At 44.8% G+C, this 21,257-nt stretch overlaps 1 protein-coding gene across 1 annotated transcript in view; it reads right to left on the minus strand.

Annotated features, from left to right (window-relative positions):
• The window catches only part of ADAMTS3 (ADAM metallopeptidase with thrombospondin type 1 motif 3), a 134,065-nt gene that overhangs the window by 88,470 nt on the left and 24,338 nt on the right, over window positions 1–21,257 (minus strand). Inside the window, exon 5 of the mRNA XM_083756368.1 lies at window positions 6–162. Within this exon, the coding sequence (XP_083612494.1) occupies window positions 6–162 (157 nt within the window). The remainder of the gene's footprint in view (window positions 1–5; window positions 163–21,257) is intronic.

Here is a 21,257-nt window from a genome sequence, read left to right on the forward strand (position 1 = left end):
AATACCTTCACTGAGGATGTCAGGGAGTATGTCTCCTGGATCTTGTGCAATGGCCGACCTCCTATAGACCATGTGACTCCTCCCTCTCTCTTCATCCATTTGTTTCCCTTTCTCCAACGGCTCAATGAAATATTCATCTTCACCCACTTTGATCATTCCAGCCTAGGCAGAAAGAGGAAAAGAAGTAAGAAGACACCAATATGTGAAGAATCCGTCTTCCAGATTTGTCATGATAATTGTCGTTGGGATCATTCAATTGTCAACCACCGAATGCAGTGCAGTCATACCTCTTGTTACGTTCGGTTCAGGTTACGTGTTTTCAGGTTGTGTCCTGTGGCAACCCGGAAGTACCGGAAAGGGTTACTTCAGGATTTTGCCTCGCATGCATGTGCAGATGCGCAAAATGACATTACGTGCATGCACAGAAGCGGCAAATCGTGACCCACGCATACGCAGATGCGGGTTGCGTTTCTTTCAGGTTGCGAACAGGGCTCCAGAATGGATCCTGTTCACAACCAGAGGTACCACTGTACAAAATAAGGTTGGAAGACCTAACCTTATGCTTGGATGAGAGGTACAGAAATCCTGTTGGAATTGCACTGCAGAGGAGAGTGGAAATGTTAAGGGACAAACACAAGTTGGAGTGTGTGCATCTACAAATTGGCAATCAACTGTCTCCCTGTAATGGGTTCAGATGCAGCAGGACTCCAGTTGGAGTCAGGCTATCCCTGAACTACTGGGTCTGGGCAATTGGGGAGCAGGCATAGCTCAGTGGCAGAACATCTGCCTTGCATGTAGAAAGTCTCAGGTTCAATCCCCGGCTTTTCCAGGTAGGGTTGAGACAGAAATCCTGAAATCCTGTAGGGGCAAAATGGAACTGGATGGACCAGTGGTCTGGCCCAGTTTAAGGCAGTTTCCGGGGATGTGGGTGGCTCTGTGGGTTAAACCACAGAGCCTAGGACTTGCTGATCAGAAGGTGGGCGGTTCGAATCCCCGCAACGGGGTGAGCTCCCATTGCTCGGTCCCTGCTCCTGCCAACCTAGCAGTTCGAAAGCACATCAAAAGTGCAATAAGATAAATAGGTACCACTCCGGCGGGAAGGTAAACGGCGTTTCCTTGTGCTGCTCTGGTTCGCCAGAATTGGCTTAGTCATGCTGGCCACATGACCTGGAAGCTGTACGCTGGTTCCCTTGGCCAATAAAGTGAGATGAGCGCCACAATCCCAGAGTTGGCCACGACTGGACCTAATGGTCAGGGCCCCCTTTACCTTTAAGGCAGTTTCCAATGTCCAGTGTTTGGGTGCCCATTGTACTAAGTGCTATGGGGGAATATGAATTTTTGAATCTGGATCTTCCCACTCCTGATCCATCATGAAAAGCACACTGTCTTGAACCGTCGGGGTTGGAATATTTCATATAATTACCTATTTGATCATTCTTGCTCCTTGAAAAGTTGTGTGTGGTTGTTTTTTTAGGCTAATATGCAGCACCATCAAAACACGCAAGACATTCTTAAGGCAGAAATCAGCTGGCAGTGGTTCTTGAGGATCACTGGCACAGATATTTCCCAAATCTGCTACTGAAGATCCTTTTCATTGGGATATGGCAGAACTGAAGTGCAATGTAGAGCATCCACTCTGCCTCTGAATGGCCCCTTTCCTCAACAATAACCATTGGGCTATTTAAGTTCAAATAAGTCCATTTCAGGATCACACCCTCATTTTCCCCTTTCCGTATGGCCAAGAAACATTATTAGGTTGGCAACCTAGCAGCCTCCTGGCAAGTGAATGGATTGCTTTCTTGCCATTTGAAATGGAGGGGGGGGGCGGACAGAGAGAGTTTGTGCCTACAGTTGCTATGCTCATGACGTAAGATTCTATCTTGGCACTCCCACGTTTGTTTAAATATCCCGTTTTCAATGCTTTCAGCTTGGAAGTATTCAAAGGAAAGAAAATAAAAGAAAGGAGGCCCAAAACAGCCTTTCCCCCCAGCAGGTTCCTCTTCCATTTTTCTATTTTACAGCAAAAGATGTGTTGGGTGGTAAGATAGATGATGACATTATTCATGAAAGGTTAACGGGGGGAATATTTTCAAAAACAAGTTGTTGGTGTTGGGTAAATAGAGAAGTGATGGGTAATTTTTGCTTTCTATCAGTTCCTCATTTTTCCAATATTGAGTTCAGTTGTCCATATACAGTCATACCTTAGGTCAGTGTTTCCCAACCTTTGGCCTCTAGCTGTTTTTGGACTACAACTCCCATCATCCCTAGCTAGCAAGACCCAGTGGTCAGGGATGATGGGAATTGTAGTCCATAAACAGCTGGAGACCAAAGGTTGGGAAACACTGCCTTAGGTTATAGCCGCTTGAGGTTGCGATTTTTTTGGGTTGCGGACCGCTGAAACCCGGAAGTACTAGAACGGGTTACTTCCGGGTTTCAGCGGTTGTGCATGCGCAGAAGTGCTAAATCGCACTTTGCACATGTGCAGATGCGCCAAATCTCAACCCGCGCATGCGCAGACGCAGGTTGTGAACGCTGCAGGTTGCGAACATGCATCCCGTACAGATCCCGTTCGCAACCCGAGCGTCCACTGCATCCTCATTTGTTTGCATGAATGTTTAGGAAGGCGGACAAGATGTTAAAGGGTCTAGAAGCCAAGCTTCATGAGGAATGGTTTAGAGAACTGAGTATGTTTAGCCTGGATAGCACTGGATAAGACTTAGCCTGGATGAGACTCAGAGGAGATATGATAGCTATCTTCAAATATCTAAAGGCCTGTCACATGGCAGATAGAGAAAGCTTGTTTTCTCCTACTCTGGAGGGGAGGACCTGATCCAATGCATTCAAAGGAGACTCCAACTAAACATTAGGAAGAACTTTCTGATGGTAAGAATGGGCTCCCTCAGAAGGTGGTGGAGTCTCTTTCATTGGGAGTTTTTTTCTTCTGTTGTCCTATACATTCGGCTTCACGGTCCAAGTTTCTGGCCCCATATTTATCGAGAATAGCTGATAGACCTCAGGAAGCCCAAATAATATACTTATTAAACGACGAAGACTCAAGTAGATCCCTTGCAGTCGCTAGATACCTGATTAATGTCTTATTTCATAAGAGGAGAAATGGATCACTGTATGACTCTGACAGCTTAGCCAAACTTAAGAACCATCAATAAGTGCCAGAACTAAGACGCATATCCCCCAAAATCTGAGGGATTTGAATTGCGGTTGACATAGAGGGAGCTTATTGTGTATAGTTTACTTAATTGAAGTAAAATTGGTTTTATAGGGGTGTTTTAACTTGGAACTGTTTAAATTGTATTGTTTATGGATAAATTTTGATGTATTGTTTTTAGATATGGGCCAATGGCCGTAATAAACCAATCAATCAATAATCAAAGGTTGGATGGCCCTACCTATCATGCATGATTTACCCTCAGGGTACCTTCCAACTCTAGAATTCTAAGCTTCTATGATTTCATGACCGATATCTATCTGCTTGTCTATCTATCATCTATCCATCTATCTCTCATGTATCCATCCCAGGTGAAAATTCACCAGCAGGTGAATTTCTCCTAATATGCACTTTTTTTTTTGTATGCAATTTTGCATCATAGACACCTTATTGCACAGCTGTGTCCTCTATTATAATGCATTTCTGCAAATTACTATCACTAATATACAGTATGCATTTATATGCAGGCTTTCCTCCAGCATAAACATCTTTGTACATATGACTGGGCTTGATATGTATGCATTTTTGCCTAATATAAACTTTTGTTTGTTCGTTTTTGCAAAGGAAAATACAATGCATCTTTGTTAGTTTATAGTCACTAATATATGCATCTGTAAGGTACACTTTACCCCAGTGTATGCATTTATGCTATATGGCTGGAGGACTGCTTTGCAAAATTCAGACAGTGTGAATTGCAAAAGATGACTGTGCTTCAGTTCACATATTGTTTCACGAAGTGCAAATGAGGTAAGTCCACATTTAAATGAAAACTTAATTGAATTTCTCTGCCATTCCTAACCGTATGGCATTTCTGGATGCACAGTTCAACACTCGGTTTTTATTGCTTTGCAGTTCTACTCTCTTAAGGTCAAAAGGTGCACAGGAATTCAGGTGTGGTGTTACCAGCACCAGGCAATGCGGTAATACAATCTCCCTCCTGACTGGATAAGCAATCACTTACTCTACTCAGTTTAGCGGGGGGGGGGGAGAGAATTGGCTTCCTTCCTAATTGCCTCTTCACTGTGAAGTCAGTCAGGGCCTACTCCTGTTTCAACATAATAATCAATGGATAGAGTTGCCTCCAGGCAGGATCCCTCCCTCTGCAGTGCTTTCTCGCCTTCTAAAATGTCCCCTGCCCAGATTTTCAGTGACCTGATGCTCTCAAACTTTGTCCTTATCTTACCCCACTAATGCTGCAATCCTGAACACACTTTGTAGGGAATAGGTCTCATCAAGCTCAACATGAATTATTGCTGCATGAACGTGCATTGGAATGTTCTGTTAAGTGCCACTGAATTTGGCAATATTTCCTTCAGAGTAAATATACCGAGGGCTGTGCATATATTGAGATACTAGGGAGACTCTGCCTTATGGTGAAACCCATACCCACTTCATTCCAGACGCTTGCCCTCTCTCTCTCTCTCTCTCTCTCTCTCTCTCTCTCTCTGTGTGTGTGTGTATTTGTGTGTGTGGTGGATTGAGCAAAGGCATTAATCTCCGTTGTCTCTGCAATCCAAGCCACCTTTGTATTGGACTGCAGTGGTTCCATATTTCAAACAGTAAAAACCAGGACACCCAAAAGTTGCTGAGCTTCTTTTAAGAAGACACCTAAATTGTTGGGGGTTTCCTCCCAAAAAAATGCCCCCCTCCAAAGCCACGGGTTTTTGACTACCACCTGTAGAACTGATGCCAAGCTCACTCTACCAATGCAGGCCTCTTTCTTTTGAAGGTCTGCTTGGACTTTTGGAAGATCAGAGCCAATAGCGAGCCCCTTTGAAATATATTACCCAAACCAGAGTTATCCTTTGAAATTTGCCCTTCTCTGAATTTTGTGAGACATTGCTCCAATGAATGCGTACAAAAATGAATATGTTGGGGAAAACGTTTGCATTAAAATTGCAGCTTTTCCTAAAAAATAACACAGAAAAATACATCATATTGAGAAATATTGCTCGCAAAAAAAAAATGTACATATTGAAACTGTGCATGGAAATGCCTTTGTCATGAGAACTTCAATGCTGGTGAATTTTCTGTAGAAACGTGGAGAACTGAATTTAAGGCTGGAAAATCTGAAACTGACAGAGTCATCCATCCCTACCTGGCATGCAAGGTGGGTTGGGGATGAGGGCAGTTTTGTTAACAAGCAGAAATCCACTAAGACATGAAGTCAAATGTCCCGCTGTGCTCACCTCTCGGATACATCTGGGTGTGAGTTTCAAGGGAGGGAGAACTGCTATGGCCACAGCAGCCAAGAAGCTTGCGGTTACCTGGAAAAGACTCGCTGGTATTTTAAGTTCCAAATATATCCAACACCCAGGGTATACCGGTTTCTGAAACCCTGAGACTGAATGGGGAATCTGCTGTCGTGCTCTACATGCTTCTATTTGCATTTGGATGCTCACATTCCTTAACACAAACAGAAATAGCAGGCATCCAAAACCAAACACTCATCCCGGTATTAAAAGCCCTAACAATCAAGTGCCACATTCAAGAGGCTGTACTTCACCATAGAGCAGCGATGGGAGAGAATTTCGGGCTGGTTTGCATTTTCATGTGAAATGACCTAATTTGCAGTTCCTGATATAATACGTGGAGTGCAGCTGTCCTTGGACATTCATGCTTCTCCAAAGTCTGTGATGCAGTTCTCCAACCAAAGGAAAGGTGCATGTTAGGACAAAATGAGAATAAAATGAATCTATTGGTGAAAAGAAGAGCAATACTGGGGAGAAGTGCTTGCAAAAAAAAAAAGTGGATATTTGGCAAATTTGCCCACACATGGGAGATATGCACTCTGGTGAATTTTCAGGTTGATGATTTTTAAAACAATTGGATGTGCAAGTGGGTCAAAGTGCACTATTCCTATTCCTCATCTGTCCAGCAGCTTTCAGACAGGCCAGAATAAATGGGGCTCAGTCACTGATCTTGAGATCAATTCTGCGGAATTCTCTCTTGGCTGAGATTAGAAACCTGTTGAATTTCGGGTGCTCAGATTCATAAAATCTGAAGGAAGGGACCACAAGGGTCATCTAGTCCAACCTCCTGCAATGGAGGAATTCCCCCCCCCCCCCCAGTGTGTGGGTCAAACCCATAACCCTTAGATTAAGAGTCTCATGCTCTATGGACTGAGCCATCCGGCTCGATGAAGACCTTTCTAGACCAGCAGGCAATTTTAAGGAAGTGCTTTGCTTTCGTTATTAATTTCAGTTGATCTTATCCAATGTGTGTGTATAAAAATAAATGGGTATACTACTTCAAAGCTTTAGTGATTAAGATGCATATTAATAGCTTAAGAGAAATAAACAAACAAACAGGGCCGGGGATTTGTTGCAGATCTTGTTCTCAATGAAGAGAGGAAGAATGAACATTTTCCTGGGGTTTGGCCACCCCTTGGGCTCTTTTGTTTGAAGCCATGGTAAAGTCTGGAAGACGCTACATGGCTAATCTACGGTTAAGACAGCCTTTTCTGCTGCAGGAGTGGGTGGGACCCTGCCTTGATCCATGCTAATGAAATTAAACAGCCTTCTCCACTAAGCCCCATGGCACTGAGGAGCTATTAATTAAGAACAACCATCTGTTGCTTTGTTCCAATGCTAGGCTGAGGAGAGGAGGCGGTGGAGGCTAATTATTTGATTATATGTGCTGACTCCACAAATGCGCTATTTAGATAGAGATGCAGTGTCACAGGGCATTTTCTGGATCGGCGCTGTAGGCCCCAGAGGGCAAATTCAAAAGCATGAATACCATATTGGCCCAAATATTAGCCACACTTTCCCCCCAAAAATTCCAACTGTGAAAAAGTGCATCTTATATTCAGAGCCTATCCAGATCAAACCTCTCCATTCTTAAGGAAATCAGCCCTGAGTGTTCACTGGAAGGACAGATCCTGAAGCTGAGGCTCCAATACTTTGGCCACCTCATGAGAAGAGAAGACTCCCTGGAAAAGACCCTGATGCTGGGAAAGATGGAGGGCACAAGGAGAAGGAGACGACAGAGGAAGAGATGATTGGACAGTGTTCTCGAAGCGACCAGCATGAGTTTGACCAAACTGCAGGAGACAGTGGAAGACAGGAGTGCCTGGTGTGCTCTGGTCCATTGGGTCACGAAGAGTCGGACACGACTAAACAGCAACATATTCGGAGCCGAGCACCGGCAGTGGCTTGGAGAGTGGGGTGCCAAGCACCAGCCACCCCCGATTCAGGGTGGTAGTGATGGGAGGTGGGCCACACCTGCAAATAAGCCTTGAATTTTAAAGGTGTGGCTTATGTGCGGGTGAGGCGTATAGTCAGGCCAATATGGTGTGTTAACACTGTAGCTTACGCTGATACCTGTGAGAAAGTTAGCTCAACTTTTGTTCAATGTCCCAATGTGGCATTCGCACACCAAGCCGTAGAGGTAAGCCAGGGCCACATCCCGCCAGGCCTCCTCTGCTCCTCAAGATTGAGATGGCTGAGCCCTGTCCCAGTGGTCACTGGGGAGGCTGTAGAGGCCTCGGCCCCAAAGAGTTGTTCCGACTGCTAGGGAAGAACAAATACATGAATTTTGGTTTCACTTTCCCCCTCATTTTTCCAATCTTAAATTCAGTTCTCCACATTCCAAAATCACTTCATTTTTATTATTTTTTTTAAAAAATGCACTTGGTGGGGGCCGGGCACTAAATCCTCACACAAATCCATAAGCATTTTGGTGTGATTTTCCATCCTCCATCAATTTATTTGTATGCCGCTTTTCCATAGAAAACCATGATCAAGGCAGCTCACAACATGAAAAAAATACATAATGACAGACATAACGAGTGTAGCCATAATCAAGAAATAAAACATCAAAAAGTACACAACCAAATGAAACAATTTCTACATATATCGTAATAAGATCTAAAATGAAGATACAAAAATTAATAGCATTAACAGCAACAACCCCCCCCCCCGCCCTCAAACAAACCCTGCTAAACAACATCCCAGCACATGAGTGTGTTTAGCAGCTTCAGCTTTTGTAGCTGGAGTCAGCCAATCCCCTGCCCTCTCTGGGAAAAGGTCTGCAAGGCTGGAAGCCAAGGTGCAGATTTGTGGAGCACAAACGTCAATAAATGTCTATGCTTGTCCTCAAACAGTAGCATATACATAGCACTTCCTGCTTCAACTATTTCTCCTAATATATACAGTGGTACATCTGGAAGTGAACGGGATTCGTTCCAGAGCCCCGTTCACATCCTGAAGCGAACGTAACACACGACTGTGCAACTGCACATGCGTGGGGCGTGTTTCGCCGCTTCTGCACATGCACTGACGTCATTTTGCGGAGCACAACCTGAAAATATTCATCCTGAAGCTACTTCAACCTGAGGCATGACTGTATATATTTGTGTACGCAATAAATATGTGTATGTCTATAGATTTGCATCCATTCTTAAGGAAATCAGCCCTGAGTGCTCACTGGAAGGACAGATCATGAAGCTGAGGCTCCAAGACTTTGGCCACCTCATGAGAAGAGAAGACTCCCTGGAAAAGATCCTGATGCTGGGAAAGATTGAGGACACAAGGAGAAGGGGACGACAGAGGACGAGATGGTTGTACAGTGTTCTCGAAGCTACAAACATGGGTCTGACCAAACTGCGGGAGGCAGTGGAAGACAGGAGTGCCTGGCATGCTCTGGTCCATGGGGTCATGAAGAGTCGGACAAGACTAAACGACTAAACAATAACAATAGATTTGCTTCATGTGCACATTTTTCCTATGTTTCAGTTCGCATATTGTTTCAGAAAATGCAAAATTAAGCAGGATCCTCTTTAAATATGAGCTGGATCTGATTTCTCCTCCATCCCTAAAGTGCCCCTCCCTCAAAGGTATTACCACCTTACAGCTTTCGCAGTTTTATGGGCAATCCGTTCTGAAAGAAATCCTGCAGCTTCCCACGGAATCTTTTCTATTCCAGTTGCCATTCTCATTATGCAAATGGGCCCATTTGCAAGGGCATCACACACACACACACACACACACACACACACACACACACACACTGCTTTGGACAATTGCAAGCGGCTGATGGGAGCTGTGCTTTGCCATTCGCGAAATAGAAGCGCCACTGAAATAAGGATCAAGAGTTCTGTGTTTCATCTGTCTAATAGCCGAGCGCCAGCCAAGCAGACAGTCTCCGCTTGCCAAGACAAACACAGGAGACCTGGCTGGAGGGAGGTGCACATGGGTTGTGGGGGAGAGGAGAGGGGGTGCAGTTTGTGGAGACAACCCTCCAGTCTTTAACTTCTTAAAGAGTTGACATAAAACGTGCTTTTATAGCTACGATGTTGCCATGTCTTTAAAAAACACATCTCCAGGCACCGAAGAGACACAGCCACCTTTCACCCTCTCTGTTAGTTTAAGGTGTGTTGGGTTCAATGACTGTGCAAAACTTGCGTCATGAAATACCTGCCACATGCTTTTTTAAGTCCAGGGATGAAAAACGTTCAGAACCGCACACCGAACACTGGCCAATTTACTGGGAAAGCGGGGGGAATGAAAGCTAAGAGGAGCCAATGATGCCCACATCGCTTTCCCCTTTGGCTGCTCCCGCCCGACATGCAAACACCTCTGCAGTAAAAGTTATTATGGATTTCCTACTTCCATAGCTACGGGGATAAGGTGTCCGTGGAACTTGGGGTTGGTGATTTTCAGTGGGATCCATACTTCTGAAACCGCAACTCAGTGGTAGACACTTGCCTTAATGGCAGAAGGTTCTGTTTTCAATCCCTGGCATCTCCAAGGCTGGAAAAGGCACCCTGTCTGGAACCCTAGAGAACCACTGCCAGTCCGTTTGGACAATTCCAAGCTAGATGGACCGAGAGTCTGACTCAGCATAAAGCAGTTCCCTGGGTTCCTATGTTCTTTCAAGAGCTGGAAGTTTCTCCACATAACAAATTAGAGAATCACGAAGGGGGATTTTTACTGTGTTTAGAAATTGTTTCATCATCACCTTCAGAAAAGTGAGTTGCGTATTTTCGTAACGGTTCTCTTTCTTGCATTCAAGGTTGTCGACCCTGTGGGCGGAAGGTGTGGAAAAGGCAAATTCCATGCTAGGGATCATTAGGAAAGGAATTGCAAGCAAAGCTGCCAGTATCATTGTGCCATTATACAGATCTACAATGAGACCACATTTGAAATATTGTGTACAGTTATGGTCACCTCACAGTTTCCTGTGTCACTATACCATTTTCTTATGGTCACTATGGTTTTGAGATGGTCACTATGGAAGTGAGAGATGGACCATAAAGAAAGCTGATCACCGAAGAATTGATGCTTTTGAATTATGGTGCTGGAGGAGACTCTTGAGAGTCCCATGGACAGCAAGAAGATCAAACCAATCCATTCTGAAGGAAATCATCCCTGAGTGCTCACTGGAAGCTCAGATCCTGAAGCTGAGGCTCCAATATTTTGGCCACCTCATGAGAAGAGAAGACTCCCTGGAAAAGACCCTGATGCTGGGAAACATTGAGGGCACAAGGAGAAGGGGATGACAGAGGAGAAGATGGTTGGGCAGTCTTCTTGAAGCTACTAACATGAGTTTGGCCAAACTGCAGGAGGCAGTGGAAGACAGGAGTGCCTGGTGTGGTCTGGTTCATGGGGTCACAAAGAGTCGGACACGACTAAATGACTAAACAACAAAAATGGTCACCTTGCATCGAAATGGATATGGAAGAGTTGGCAAAAGTTTAGAAAAGGACAATCAGCATAAGGTTGAAGTGTTAGGTGTCAGGAACATGGCCCCCCAGAGCGCAGCAGAAGAGTTAGCCTCAGAAAATGAGCTAAGCGAGCAAGGAGCCAACTCTGAAGCTGAGACCTGTTTGTCAGAGTTTAGAGAGGACAGCCTGACCCCCCTCCTTCCCAGGGAGAAGCTGTTAGCTCCCAAGGAGAGGAGGAGTTGGAAGTCGGCCGAGTGTTGCCAGGCAACTAGCAGATAAGCCAGTGTCTTAGGCTGTGTCTTCTGGGATTGGTGAGGAAATGGGCCAGCCGTTCAGTCCCCGTACTAGGAGACTGGAGAAGCTCAGAGAACAATGGAAGGGAAGGAAAAGAAAGGCAGGATTTTGGCGTTCTTTCTGTTGGAGGAGGGATGATGAGTCAGACTGAGCAACTACTGTTAATGAGAGCACGTGGAAGCCATGCTCTGGGTTTGTTTTTTCTTCTTGTTGTAAATAAACTTATATAAAACTGACAGAGTCGTTGCAGCTTATCAGGCTGCTTGCCTGCCAGAGATCGTTATATAAGGGACTTCTTAGTTCAATAAGAGGCAAGTAAGAGGAAACCTTATAATAACATATAATAATAAAAATAATTTATTATTTCCCCAGCCACTCTGGGCGGCTTCCAACAAAGTATTAAAATTAAACATTAAAAGCTTCCCTAAAGAGGGCTGCCTTCAGATGTCTTCTAAAAGTCTGTTAGTTGTTCTTCTCTTTGACATCTGGTGGGAGGGTGTTCCACAGGGCAGGTGCCACCATTGAGAAGGCCCTCTGCCTGGTTCCCTGTAACTTGGCTTCTCACAGTGAAGGAACCGCCAGAAGGCCTTCGGCACTGGACCTCAGTGTCCGGGCAGAACGATGGAGGTGGAGATGCTCCTTCAGGTATACTGGACCGAGGCCATTTAGGGCTTTAAAGGTCAGCATCAACATTTTGAAATGTGCTCAGAAATGTACTGGGAGCCAATTTTATAGTGCTTTATAAAATTATGCATGGAAAAAGAGAAAGTGGATAGAGAAAGGGTTTTTTTCCTCTCTCATAACACTAGAACACATGGGCATCAATAAAGCTGAATGTTGGAAGAACAGATGAAATAAAGTACTTTTTCATGCAGCTCATAGTCAAATGATGGAGGCAGTGATGGTCACCAACGTGGACGGCTTTCAACTCTTGGAGGAGAGGTTTATCAATGGCTTGGCAATCCCACACCGTGAAGGAGAAGAAACAGTCCTGGAGAAACAGGAGATTGCTTCTCCTTCTTGGGGCAACATCAGCACCAAACACTGGATTGGACTGGTCTTGCCTGCAATTCCTAAGTACTGCAGGCTATTTCAGTATGCTGCAAGCAGTGACCTCAGTCACAGAGGATTCAAGAAGCAGATGCCACCTTTTGGCAACAAAAGCAAAAATCCAGAAGGAAAATTACTTGTCAATCTGCCCAGTACTGTGTTGTTTCTAGGTTTCTCTCTTTTTTTGCAAAAAAAAAGGGGGGGGGAGTATCGCCAAGGACAGAAGGTGCGATTCAACAACAGTTCCAAAACACATAACTAAAGAACATCTAATGACCGCCCACTTTGTGTTTGTTAAATTAATCACCTGCCACACTCTCCAACCCAACATCTCTTTGCAGTTCAGCTTTACAGTGGTACCTCGGGTTAAGAACTTAATTTGTTCTGCAGGTCCGTACTTAACCTGAAACTGTTCTTAATCTGAGGTACCACTTTAACTAAAGGGGCTCCTGCTGGCACTGCACTGCCACCAAACGATTTCTGTTCTCATCCTGAAGCACAGTTCTTAACCCAAGATACTATTTCTGGGTTAGTGGAAACAAAAAAAATTCCTTCCAGTAGCACCTTAAAGACCAACTAAGTTAGATCTTGGTATGAGCTTTTGTGTGCATGCACACTTCTTCAGATAGTGGAGTCTGTAACCTGAAGTGTCTGTAACCTGAGGTACCACTGTATTGTGATCTCCCTGCCACCCCCCAAAAAGTGGGGCCTACCTTCATGAGGGGACGCAGGTGACACTGTGGGTTAAACCACAGAGCCTAGGACTTGCCGATCAGAAGGTCAGCAGTTCGAATCCCTGCGATGGGGTGAGCTCCTGTTGCTCGGTCCCAGCTCCTGCCAACCTAGCAGTTCGAAAGCACGTCAAAGTGCAAGTAGATAAATAGGTACCGCTCCAGCGGGAAGGTAAACGGCGTTTCCATGTGCTGATCTGGTTCGCCAGAAGCGTCTTAGTCATGCTGGCCACATGACCCCGAAGCTGTCTGCAGACAAACACTGGCTCCCTCGGCCAACAAAGCGAGATGAGTGCTGCAACCCCAGAGTCGGTCACGACTGGACCTAATGGTCAGGGGTCCTTTACCTTACCTTCATGAGGTGCTCAGCAAAGGCTGGGCAATGCAAGAACCACTTGGACAGATTCCCTCTCCCACCCACCTTTGTACATGGTAAAGTTCTGGTGCACAGAGAGCATCAGACATCGAGCACAGGCTGTGCAGGTCTGGTCAAACGAAGAGCCAGGAAAGTCTCGCCTGAGCTCAATGGTAAAGCATCCAGCTCTCATGCAGAAGGTCCCAAATTCAATTCCTAACATATCCAGGCAAGACTGTAAAGAACTCCTGCATGGAATTCTGGAGAGCCACTGCCTGCCAGTGCAGACAATATAACTCTGGGTTTGACTCTGTATGTGGCAGTTTCCTGTGTCCCTCAGGCAGGTGGCACAATCCCTTTCTCCCTGCCTCTTCCCTATAAACTGCAGCTGCACACATGGGAGGGACAATCAGTTCATTAGCCAGATAATAAAATTATTATTATTATTATTATTATTATTATTATTATTATTATTATTATTATTATTATTAGCTATTGCCAATCCACAGTGACCATGATCTGGGTGGCTGTAATTCTAGACTGGCTAAGAATTATACAAGTTTTTATTTCACTTTATTTTTATTTTTGGGGTATTAAACTGTGTTTGACCCACCCTGGTAACACCATGCGTATGGTAAGCTATAAATGCAAATAAATAAATATTGAGACCTTCTCTCTCTTCCCACACCTCAATAGATCACCCCCAACTAGGAATGGAAATACTGTAGCTGTCAATTTTCGTTTCCCTTGGTTTTGGTTTTTTAGTTCTCACATCAGTTCATTTTGTTTTTGTTTTGTTTTAAAAGCCCTCATGAAAATCTATCTGAATTTAATGTGAATTTCTGCATAAAATTGTGCCCAATGTACAGATTCTTGCAAAGCAAATTTTCCCAGTGTGCACATTTTTTACATTATTATGTAAAGCATTTTGTATGTTTATTTCCATGAACATATGTGCATTTTATGCACACTCTTTATGCATTTTTGTACTCATTGCTGGACTGGAGATCTGCGGTGCATAACTTGAAGAGGTGAAGATTTTGAAGGGCATCTGCATTTCAGTTTTCATATTGTTTTGCAAAGTGCCGATTAGGTAGGTCCAGCTTTAAACGTGAAGTCAATAAATGGTACGTGAGGCCGCTGGTTCCTATGCAAAGCCAAGGGATGCAAAAACTTCATCCTGCGCTGAAGAGCCAAGGCAGGTATGAGCAGATGCAGAGCTTGTTGCTTTAAAAAGCCGTCAGTCTTCTTAATACCTATTTTCCTAATGCACAGCCAGGGGATGCCCTCCAAGTTGGAGGTGGACGGCTGCAATATTTATTCCTGCTTGTTTCACATAATTGAGGGCTTGTTACTGACTGGCAGCAACCAATTTCCAAGGATAGAATTGTCAAGGCAATTTCCCTCCACCATAGTTACAATGCAGGTGTACGGCAACAGAGATTTTTTAAAATAAAATAAAATACGGTGTATTTAAAAATGAGTCACGGCAAGAAGCAGTGCTCTTGGTTTTTAGAACAGTCCAAGCCACAGGCAACAGATGATGCAGAAATTCAGGAAAGTATTTTTTTAAAAACTGGGTGCTGCAAACAAAGAATCTGGAGAGGGCTAATGGTTTAATTTATTTCTACTCAGCACTTTTATTTCAAGACAAATAGAACTCACCATGCAGTGACTTACAGTAAGTCACCAGGTGAGTTGGAGCAGCCAGTGCCCCAGATTCTGGTCAGGTTAAATAAATGTACTCCCCTCTTCCCTCATTCTCTTAGATTCAGGCAGATGGCTAGGGCAGTTTGGAAGGGTCCTTGTGGAATGGTAGAGGCCTGACTGGAAAGCTTAAAGCCCGTCACTGCTACATGGGAGATGGACTGAAGAAAATGAAATATGAATTGGACCCACCCCACAGCTTGAACAATCACAACTAGGAGCTAGGTGCAGTCTAATAAAAAAGCATAGAGTCTCCCATACAGGCCAGCTTCCATTTTGACTTGAAATGTTTGTTTGGGGCTTCTCAAAAGTACATAAAGACAAGAAGGAGACAAGAGGTTCACCGGTCCGAAATGGCACCCACCTGAGAGGTGCCACAACTGCCCTCCAGCTCACTCTGGTACTCTGAAAACAAAAGCCCTGTTTATATTGTATAATCAGCATGCATAGACAAAATCAGTTCCTGTATTCACATAGGAACCTGCCTGATGGAAAAGACCACTACTTCATAGAATCATAGAATTGCAGAGTTGGATGCGTGGGATGTGAAACACAGAGCAGTCAAGTACAACATCCCTAGAGTGGACATAAAAAGGAGATATCTGGACCAGCCAGTCGGAACTTCCTGTTTCCTCCTAGGCTGGGACAGACTTCCTCTACATGTGACCAGAGGTGGGCATGGCCTCACCTATGCAGGTAACAAAATACCTCAGCGGAGGCCACCATCTCTGTCTGTCTGACTACATTCGTTGAAGAAGCAACATCTGCTTAGCCTAAGATGCTCTCTTGGCTTCCACCCAAGAGAGGACAAAGGAACAGTCGCCTTATGGGATTATGGGATAGTTTCCAGGTATATTACATTGTAACTTAAGTCTGCATTCTGGGATCCATCTGTGAACAGAATGCGAGTGAGTAAACTCTTCTTATACTTTTATAGAAGACTGTGTCGTGTGTACCTTTTTATGAGGGACTAAAGGAGAAATTACCAAGGAAACTTATTTTAGAGGCTTTAGCGAGACTGAGCAAATACATCCGCTGTACAAGTTTAAAAAGGGGAATGTCTCCACCCCCATCGTTCTGCCTGGACACTTAGGTCCAGCGCCGAGGGCCTTCTGGTGGTTCCCTCGCTGCGAGAAGCCAACTTACAGGGAACCAGGCAGAGGGCCTTCTCGGTAGTGGCACCTGCCCTGTGGAAGATGTCAAAGAGAAAAGCAACTACCAGGCTTTTAGAAGACATCTGAAGGCAGCCCTGTTTAGGGAAGCTTTTAATGTTTAATAGGTTATTGTATTTTAAAATTCTGTTGGAAGCCACCCAGAGTGGCTGGGGAATTATAATAATAATTCTTTTACTCTTCTAAATTGTTGAACTTGCTAACACAAGCTGGAAATGATATAACCAACAATATATCCTCTCCTGCATCCCTGAACATTCCCACAGGATGGAACCCAACGGATCATCTAGTCCAATCCCCTGCAATGCAGAGAATCTTTCATCCAGCTCAGTATTGCCTATATTGAATGGAAGCGTCTCTCCAAGGTTTCAGGCAGGGGACAATCCCAGTCCTACCTGGAGATGCTAAGGATTTGACCTTGGACCTTCTGCACAGAAGACAGATGCTGCACCATTGATCTATGGCCCTTCCCTCAAGGGCTTTCATGAAACAATATAGGGAGAAGAAAATGTGAAGAAACATTGTTATGCGTACTAAAATTTCAGTTACAGCTGGGAAAGGTTAAGACGATAGCCTAGAACAGGCGAATTCATAACACCCTCCAGACATTGCTGGATTACAACTCTCATCATCCCTGACCATTGATCATAGGTACCTGGGACTGCTGGGAGTTGAAGTCCAAGAGCATTTGGAGGGCCACAGGTTCCCCACCCTCAATTTAGGATTAGATAGATACAGTGCTGGATTTACGGAGAAGCTAAACAAGCTATAGCTTAGGGCCCCACTCTCTTGGGTCCCCCCAAAAAAATTAAAGGGAAAAAAACCTGGATCTACATTTCCAAAATATAAGATAAAAAAAAAATCAAATCAAACCTACCTACAGCAACAGTGTTTTGTGTTGTGTAGGCTTCTATGATGTAAGTAATGGGCCCTACCTGCTAGCCAGTTCCCTAAAATATCACTGGTTTGCTCATTTCTATATATAGGGTGCCTACATTCTGAATGGACTGGTTGAATGGCAACATGTGCAAATGGCTTTAGATACCTATTAGGTCCATAAATTACCATATAGCATATATTCAACACAAAAAACGGTGATAATTTCTGGTTATTCACAAAGGACAGCTAGACTTATAAAGAGCTCCATTACCTATAGTAGCTTAGGGCCTCATCAAACCGAATTCGGGCACTGGATAGTTAGTTAGTTAGATAGATGATAGATAGATAGATAGATAGATAGATAGATAGATAGATAGACAGACAGACAGACAGACAGACCTGCTTACTCCAATGTCTCTGGACCCAGAAATGATGGTGTGTCATCACACATCATCATTTCCCAAAAGCAATTTAGGTTTCAATTTGTGGTGTGCAAGACAGCCAGCAGCAGTAGCAGCAGTTGAGCTGATGGCTTGCTGATTCATTAAGAACCAAAAAGGTCACCATCTCACTTGGAACCTCCTTCCTTGAGCATCTGGTTTACTGGAAGTTTAGAGGGTGTGCAGGGAATGAGGACACTGGACTGGACACTGCAGGAAATACTGGACTGTCCTGTATGATGGAGGACACCAGGCCAGTCTTAGTTTCTTGCCCTTCCTCTGATTGCAAAATGTATCGGAAGCCACTTGCTGTTTACACCCTCTCTAGAAGTGTAATCCAGCTGCTTCGACTTGGCCCAAGGGCTGCCGGTGACGTTCCAAGCCGTTCAACTTGGTGTGTGTCAAATCAGTTTTTCCTATGACCAAACAAGTCCTGGAAGGACAAGAAGAGGGAAATACACCCCCCACCCCACCCCCGTTTTGGAAAATCTATTATTTTTGAAGGTTGACTGGGGTCGGGTGAATCACACTTCTCCCCACCCTCAAATTATAAAAAAGAGAGATGAACTGTATAACAGGAGAAAAAATATATATGAATGCAAAGTTTTATTCTGCTCAATAGTACACAGTGGAAAGAAGGGGACTCTGATTTCATAGCACATTCCATCCAGTTGCAATGTATTTACTAACAGCAAGCTCAATTTTCACTGGGTTGGCAAAATGGCACAGAGGGAACCCCAAGCTTTGCAGAAGTATGAAAATTATTTAGTTGAGGGGTGGGGAGTAAATGCAAGTAATCTAGCAAGGACTGAGCATGCTCAGAGGGCACAGAGTGCTCATTGATCAGTGATCTATCTAGCTAATGTCTACTTTGTGGCTGGTGACCACCCAGAGGTTGATGGTCCACAACTCTCACCATTCCTGGTCAACGGTCAATGATTGAGAATGGTGGAAGTTGGAGTCCTAGAGCAGCGGTTCTCAACCTGTGGGTCCCCAGATGTTGTTGGACTACAACTCCCATCATCCATGAGCTCTGGCCTTGCTAGGTAGGGATGATGGGAGTTGTAGTCCAACAACATCTGGGGACCTACAGGTTGAGAACCTCTGTCCTAGAGCATCGCAGCCTATTAAACTGATGGTAAAGAATAGATGTTTCCTTAATGAAGGGATGGTGCACCTGTCTCCCTCTAGAGGTGTAGGAGGGTGTCTAGAGTTGAGCCTCCTGAACAAAGGGAAAAAACACATGTGCTGCTCTGCCTACTTTTGCTGCTGGTCTCGCCAACCAAACATGTGCCCCCCAAAAGTTTACCCAGATGGGAATGTGGCCTTTGACCTCTAAAAGGTACCCTAAAGGTAAAGGGACCCCTGACCATTAGGTCCAGTCATGGCCGACTCTAGGGTTGCGGCGCTCATCTCGCGTTATTGGCCAAGGGAGCCGGCGTACAGCTTCTGGGTCATGTGGCCAGCATGACTAAGCCGCTTCTGGCGAACCAGAGCAGCACACAGAAACACCGTTTACCTTCCCGCCGGAGCGGTACCTATTTATCTACTTGCACTTTGACATGTTTTCGAACTGCTAGATTGCCAGGAGCAGGGACCGAGGAACGGGAGCTCACCCCGTCGCAGGGAATCGAACCACCGACCTTCTGATCAGCAAGTCCTAGGCTCTGTGGTTTAACCCACAGCGCCACACGCATCCCTAAAAGATACCCTACCTCTGCCTTAAAACATTAACATATATAAGTCCATTTGATTAACCATCTTCAAATATCTCAAGGGCTGTCACATGGAAAAGGGGACACGCTTGTTTTCTCCTGCTCTGGAGGGTAGGACTCAAACCAATGGCTGCAAGTTACAAGAAAGGAAATTCCAACAAAACATCAGGAAGAACTTTCTGAAGGTAAGAGCTGTTCGATGGTTGGACAGTCTCCCTTGGGAGGTTGTAGACTCTCCTTCATTGGAGGGTTTTACACAGAGGGTCAGGGATGCTTTAGCTGAGATTCCTGCATTGCAAGTGGTTGGAGTAGATGATGTTCAGGGTCTGACTAGATGATGTTCAGGGTCCCTTCCAACTCTACAGTTCTATGGTTCTATGATAGGGTGCTTCTCTCCAGCACAGACTATAAGCTCTGGGAGTCACTATGGAAAAGGCAAGTCTTCAGCAATTTCTTACGGGAACGTTTGGAGGGAGGAGAGAGAGAGAGAGAGAGAGAGAGAGAGAGAGAGAGAGAGAGAGAGGTTTTGAAGAAGAAGGGGGAAAGGGAGGTGATTTTGGCATGCAGAACCAAGGATCTGTTTCAAGCGTAGGAAGAATCAGGCATGGCAACAAAGCGAAGGAAGGCCAGAGAGGGCCAAGAACAAGAGACTGCACCAAAATCAAGGAGAACTCTCCATCTCAGCTGAAAAAGGAAGCAGGTTTGTGCCCAGAGAGAACAGTTTACATGGGACAGAAAAACCACAATGCCTCCAAGCTGAACGGAAGGAGGAATTGGAGGTGCAGCGGGGAGAGATGTTTAGTCTGATCTGTGAACTTCTTGTGGCAGGCAAGTTCCTGGTTGAAACCCAATCCAATGGATTAAATGCAGTGAAAAAATGTTTCAGTTTATTTACTTGTTTATAAGATTTCTTGCCTATATTTCTGCTTAGGGTCCTAGGTTTGGTAACAGTGGAATAATATACAGTTATGAAAATGGAGATAACCATTACAATGGGAGATGGACAGGACCGGAAAAGAGAAGACTGATAGCCATCTTCAAGTGTCTAAAGGGCTGTCTTCAAGTGTCTAAAGGGCTGTCACAGGGAAGATGGAGCAAGTTTCTTTTTTCCTGCTCAAACCAATGGATTCAAGTTACAAGAAAGAAGGTTCTGACTAAACATCACAAAAACTTTCTGACAGTAAGAAGTGTTCGACAGTGCAACGGTCTCCCTTGGGAGGTGGTGGACTCTCCTTCCTTGGAGATTTTTAAGCAGAGTTTGGATGGCCATCTATCATGGATGCTTTATCTGAGATTCTTGCATTGCAGGGGGTGGGACCAGTTGATCCTTGGGATCCCTTCTAACTCTAAGATTCTATGACTGCCCTCCAACAGTATTAATTTGGCGAAAGAGGTGAGTAAAACAAAGCACATTAACAGTCAAAGATGCTGGACGCATCTCTTTGGGGAGGGAGTTCCACAATGTAGGGGCTGTCAGGAGCTCAGCCTACACTCGAGTAGGACCCTGGTAGAGACACATGCCCGACTGGCGTGTTCTCTCCCTCCTGGTCTTTCATTTGGGAGCTTCAAAAGCTTTCTTTAGCCTGAAAATCACAGCGACTGATGCCAACCAACACCGGCACACTTAGGGATCCGCAGAGTTTACTCAGTTGCGTAACAGACCTCAGCAACTCAGCATTTTGGCTAATCTACTTTATTTACACATAAACACACACGGAGCGCTGCAACATGGCTCCCTTTCTCTCTAGCAACAGACGGCAAAGAGAAAAAGAACAAAGGACAATAGTCCCACTTCATGGAACACAGTAACACAAACATCCTGTCTCCATCACTTCCCACTCTGTGGAGTCAAAACATACACCATCATGTGAAAGACAACAATCCCATGACTGCAATCATGGAGCAGGAATTCTAACAGGGGCTTCCATCGGCCACCATTCCCTGCACATCTGGGAGTAGCCTAACTATGAAGGTCCCTCTGCCAATGTTAACACCAGCAGTCACTAGTTCCAATAGAAA

Source organism: Podarcis gaigeae (assembly GCF_964106915.1).
Source record: "Podarcis gaigeae genome assembly, chromosome: 9".
NCBI classification, from domain to species: domain Eukaryota; kingdom Metazoa; phylum Chordata; class Lepidosauria; order Squamata; family Lacertidae; genus Podarcis; species Podarcis gaigeae.